Genomic DNA, 6,263 nt, shown 5'->3' with positions numbered 1-6,263 from the left:
ATGACTCTGAGGTACGTGCAGTTGATGTGATAGATGATTTTGATATTTCAGAGTTGTTATCAGTGTTTGATTCTGTCAGTGCATTTGAGAATGACCCTCCCAAGCAGCCTGATGTTTTTTATGAGATAGTTCCTTTGTCTAGAGAGTTGACAGAATGAGAGGGGCAATTCACAAAGATAGATGATTCCCCTTAGTTGTTAGATGCAGGTTATGAGTAGTCGGCATAAGCCAAATTTTGAATCTCTTGACTTACCAGAAGTCATGAAGTCATCGGAAGAAGAAATCCCTACTTTTGAGTTGAAGCCACTACTTGAGGACTTGAAGTATGTTTTTCTAGGCCGACCTGAGGGCACATTCCCAGTGGGAATTTCTTCTTATGTTACTTTGAAGCAGGAAACTAAGTTATTGTAGGTATTGTGGCAGCATCGAGGAGCAATAGGCTAGACTATTGCAAACATCAAAGGTATTGATCCCGCAATCTATACTCACAACATCTTTTTGGAAGGAGATGCAAGACTAGTTCTTGATGCTCGGCGAAGATTGAATCTAACCATGAAAGAAGTGGTAAAGAAAGAAGTGTTGAAATTATTAGCTACTGACATCATCTATCTTATCTCTGACAGCAAGTGGGTAAGCTCGATAGAGGTAGAACCTAAAAAATCTTGTTTGATTTTCATTGAAAATGCTAATGGGGAGTTGATTCCATCTAGGAAAGTAATGGGTTGGAGAATGTGCATTCATTATCGTAAGTTGAATTTGGTTAGCCGAAAAGATCACTTCCCATTACCCTTCCTAAATCAGATACTCGAAAAAGTAGCTAGTAATGCTTTCTATTTTTTTTGGATGGTTTTTCTGGGTAATATCAAATTGTCGTAGCACCAAAGGATCAAGGGAAGACCACCTTCACTTGCCCCTTTGGTTCTTACGCCTTTCGCAGAATGACATTCAGATTATGCAATGCACCCGCTACTTTCCAGTATTGCATGATAAGTATTTTCTCTAACATTTTAGATGATATGTGTGAAATTTTCATGGATGACTTCTTTGTGTTTGGTAAGTCTTTTGATATTTGTTTGAAAAATTTGACTGCTATTCTGAAAAGATGTGAAGAAAAGAACTTGTTCTTGAACTGGGGAATATGTTAGTTTATGGTAAGTAGTGGTTTGGTGCTTGATCAATTAGTTTCTGAGCGTGGTATAGAGATTAACAGAGCTAAGGTAGAGTTGATTTCCCAATTACCTATTGTAGTGACCTGAAGAATAATAGCATTTTAATAATAAGAGAGAGAGAAAATAGATACAGAAACAGAAAGGGGTCGTCACAATGCATTTTGGAGAATAAAATAATTTTAAGGAAATTGCCAGGCTTCGTCGACGAACACAGGGTTTCGTCAACGAAAGTTTAAAGAATTTCGTCGACGAATACAGGGCTTTGTCAACGAGAAAATACCAAGAGACGGATCCAAGCTGCTCTGAATTTCGTCGACGAATACAGGGACTCGTCGATGAATTTACTGAAAGACTCGTCGATGAGGTGACATGTCTCGTCGACAAATCTGGTAGTATAAATGGAGGGAAGCTGGGATATTTTATCATTTTTCACCGAGCTCTCTCTTTCCTCTCTCTCTCTCTACGCCACTCTCTCCCTTCTCTCTTCAATTCCGACCCCACCAGTCGCTGGATCGACAATTTGAAGCTACCACGACGCTTTTGGCGAAGTTCTCTGCAAATCTGCTGGAGCAGATCATTAGGAAAATAGAGTTGGATTTCATCCCAAATTCAGGGTAAGGCCTTTTAGTCTCTTTTTGGCCTCATGACAGTTATAAGAAAAAATGTAGGCAGGAAAATACTGATATTATGTTCTAACATGTGTTGATTTCAGGGTGTTTTGTAGGATGCCCTGCGGGTGTTAGGCTTGTATTCCCTAGGGGCTTTCTAGAAGTCAGGTAAGAGAAATATGCTATACTAGTTAAAGTAGAGATTTTTTTATCAATAAAATAAAGTATATGTTCATGGGTTTTCAGAGCAGGAATTTATACAGCTTGTAGAATTATGTTTAATGAATTTTAATTGTGTGGCATGAGAATACTGATATAGCACAAAATTTATACAGCTTTTTACAGAATTATGTTTTACAGCATTTAAACAGAATGATGTTTTACAGTATTTTCAAGATCATATTTACAGTACATACTGATAGAGAAATGTATTTACAGTTTTCATAGTACCATGATTATATAGTTTTACAGAACTATGACATACAGAAATACAGTTTATACAGAAATACAGTTTATACAGAAATATAGTTTATACAGAAATACAGTTGATACAGAAATATAGTTTATTACAGCGTCATGGTTAATATAGTTATATAGAATCATGGTAAAATAGATAGATTGTATATAGAAGTGTATTATATAGTATCAGACCCTGTTGGACCATACAGTTTACAGAACACGGTACCGTAGCTACATACAGTTTAAAGAGTGCAACCACTTATTTAGATAATACATGGTATAAAGGTCGATCGCATAGAGCCTACGAGTGGACAGGCTTCCAATCAGATATGGGTAGAGGAGGGCTGATCAGACCATGGAGTATAGTGATTTATTCCTGGTTGGCCAACCAGGATAAATCCTGCCTACGGGCCGCACAACCTAGTCATGAGGGGTTAAATCATGACACACAGTTATCCACAGGGGGAATTTACAGTTACTATTATGTTTATACAATTTTACAGAAACAGAAAATATGTACATGTATTAGCAGTATTTTGCATAGAAACCTAAAGTACAAAAATGTTAAGTAACAGGAAAAGATGAAGACTATATCTTTAGTATTGCGCTTTACAGATTCATTGATTCATGATTATATGAAAACAGATTTGCATAATATTATAGCTCATTTGCCACACACTAGTGATAGCATATTTTGTCTTACTGAGCTTTGGCTCACCCTAATGTTGAATCATTTTTCTGGTAATCCAGGTAGGCGAGCAGACCAAGCTTGCAGATAGAGGGGCTTCAGTAGTGCCCTGTCAGAAAGTGAGTATCATTTTTGGGAGCGTTTTTGTATCCCTCACTAGTTGAGGATATTTTGGGAAACAAGGTAGTACTCTAGTATTGGTTTTATATTGTATATAATAGTTATGGTTATGTTTATATGATTCGGCTTCTCGCTGCTTAGGTTATTGATGTGGTATCAGAGTATGTTGAATGTATGGTAAAAAAAAAAAAAAAATCAGTTAATTAGGCAGGTCATTACACCTGTCCCTACGACAGTGAGGGATATTCGTTCTTTCCTTGGCCATGCCGGCTTCTATAGACATTTCATTCAGAATTTCAGTAGTATTGCTAAACCACTGTATTCTTTATTACAAAATGAGACTGAATTTTAAGGACTGATGCATACCAAAATGATATAATTTTATGGAGAAATATTAGATACATCGGTGTATACACATTAGATCTAATATGATTTCACCATATATATATATATATATATATATATATATATATATATAAGTAAGTTATCCAATTTTTGTATACATGACAAAATCATATTAAATTAGGTATACCAAGTGTATACATTGAATTTAATATGATTTCACTATTTGTTTATATTTTTACTAAATTAGGTGATAGTAATGCTACACTTATCTACCAAACATCATACTTTTTCTTATTCACTATTTTAAATAATTGTACCATATACATACTACTGTTTTGTGGGTCTATATATATATATATATATATATATTAATTAAGAAAATATGGTATATTTAGTAGATAAATGTAGCATTTCTGATTAGGTAATTATAACTATCATATTGAATCACTCAAGTATACCTAATAATTTCTGCCTTAGACAATCCATTTCTCAATTACTGTCTCTTTAGTAACATGGTGGATCGTTTTGAGCATTTATAATTAATAATTTTCCTCCACAGTTGCACTTGATTCTACCAATCCCATATATCATACATGATCGAATGGGCAACCTCTTTTATTTAGGGTACGTACATATTTTATTAAGTTAGCTAGGTAGGTCGGCGTAAACAGGAAACTAAAGATATATATATTAATTAATAGTTCTGGCCAAAAGAGGTCGCTAGCAAACCAAATCAAGGCTGTAAATACCACTGCTGATTAGGATTTTCGTGGACCTGGTACATGATAATCTGATGTAGGTCTGGGTTAGATCGTCTCACGTCCATGGCCAATCTTCTTCCACGGTGGTCAATGTTTAAGATGGTTCCGTTACTTGCAAACACCCAGCGCTGGGAAGACGACGCAGGGTTGCAACTCAGAATTTTCACAAGTTTGTCGTCGGATTGATCATCAAAATCCAGGCAGTTCTCTCGGTTCTGCTGTGGCCATATGGATCCATCTGCATACACTGCCCATTTTTGTTCTGCTCTCCCGCTCCTGCACTCTGCTAACCTCGTGACCGTGTAGTTGTCTGTTTCCAAGCACATATCTTTCATCCCAACAATGGAGGTCACGTAAGGTTCTAGGTTATTCCCAGCAAGCCAGCATTGGCCGGAGGCCTTCACGTTTTCCCTCGTTCTGATCAGCACCGACAACGTTCCATCCTTCTCCAACTCTGCGCTCAAGACGAGCTTGTTTTTGGGATTCATGATGGTTCCATCCTCCCAGAGTTCCCAAAGGATCTCATCGCGATGAGTTGTCTGGCAATCGTAGATCATCAAGCGGCTTATCGGTAAGAAGGTCAAGCAGAACTCGCCATTCTTAGTCCGTATTGTCCCATCACTTCTCAAGCTCCATAAGTGGTTATTGGCCTTTTCGACGTCGGGTTTACACGGCCACAATATTACTGGTTGTTCATTGTGGAAGTATTCTCTTTGCACGTCAGCGCATAAACCATTCCAGCCGATGATGCGCACCGTAGGCTCTGGACGCGTGCAAGTTCCAGCCGGCGCGTACACGTCAACGCCGACGGATCTGACCCTGTCATGAGAAGACGCATGGTGAGAAGCCCCCCGGGCTGCGCAGAAGAACAGCATGATCCCAACCTCGTAAAGGAGGTCAGGGTAGTCCCGCACATGGGTAAGATTGACAAAGGAATTGCTAGACACGTCTAATCGAATCGGACTATGGCCGAAGGCTCCTTCGCGGTCGGCTTCCTGGATTGCTCTGGAGATGGAGCCCCAGTTGTTTTCGTAGCTAACAATGGGGTGCAAATCATCTGGAGCACTAACACGTCCCCAGTTTTCATAGGTTTTGGCCAGTACCCGCTCGATGTAACGGAATCGCGTTGCTTCCACGACCATATGAATGCAAACTAAAAGGAGGTGAGCCACTTCCTTGTTGTCGGAGGTGCGGGATAACCTCGAGATAGCATGTTGCAGTTGGCAGGCTCCCAAGGGAATATCTTCTCTACTTGCATTCGCAGCACGTTGGAGTGACGGGTAGCTTCCCGTGAAGGGGAGGATGATACGTTGCGATGTGTCAGCAAAAAGCACATGCACAGGCCTTGTTTCGTTGAAGAAGAAGGAATTATTTCCTGCACGGTAACCCACAGCATACAAATCGGTGACATCTATTGCTAATGTAATGCATTCACATGCGCCGTTACAGAGATCCACCAAAATAAACCTCTCAGAAGGGGTAGTGAAAGAGGACGGATCGCGCAGCACTAGGATGCCGTGCCTGGTGTCGTTGGTGTTCGCCAGTCGATTGTGCAGATCTCCGATGAACAACCTGTAGCTCATGGGGGTGGCGTCAGAGGCATCGAATTTGGGGTTGTCTCTTGGGGGATAGTGAGAGACATCGCTCCGAACTGTCATATGGTGAAGTGCGTCAATAGTATTAATATGGTGATGGTTATGGTCATCGGAGGGTAACCACGGGGCTAGCCGTGGCCATGGGCCGTTCACAGCTGTCCACCACAGCCATGCGGCCAAAATTATACCCCACAACTTCATGCTTCGTTTCATTAGCACCAAAGCTGTGCCAAACACACCCATCTCGCTCGATCTCAAACTCACTAACTTCCAGTTGATACTTAATTAGTTCGTGTTGAAAGTTGAAACTAGCTTCCAAGCCTTTATATACACATTCATGCGTGTGTGTGTGTAGACACACATTGAGCTGGGATCCATGTAAACATTGGAAAGGGGCGTGACGAGAGAGCTAGCTGGCTCCATGCCTGCATGATGACGCTAACAAAGTCAAATGGTTCTCTCTCTCTCTCTCACTCTCTCTCTCTCTCACACACACACACACACACACAGATACAAAT

General features: G+C 40.0%; 1 protein-coding gene across 1 annotated transcript; it reads right to left on the bottom strand.

Moving 5' to 3' along the window:
* Positions 1 to 4,122: 4,122 nt before the first annotated feature.
* LOC131151528 (ricin-like) lies at positions 4,123 to 5,988 on the bottom strand. Its single transcript, XM_058102768.1, has one exon. It carries the CDS (start codon positions 5,986 to 5,988, stop codon positions 4,123 to 4,125), a length of 1,866 nt encoding a protein of 621 aa, XP_057958751.1.
* Positions 5,989 to 6,263: the final 275 nt, after the last annotated feature.

This window comes from Malania oleifera, chromosome 3, assembly GCF_029873635.1.
Source record: "Malania oleifera isolate guangnan ecotype guangnan chromosome 3, ASM2987363v1, whole genome shotgun sequence".
NCBI lineage: Eukaryota > Viridiplantae > Streptophyta > Magnoliopsida > Santalales > Ximeniaceae > Malania > Malania oleifera.
This window is presented reverse-complemented; position numbering and strand designations above follow the sequence as displayed.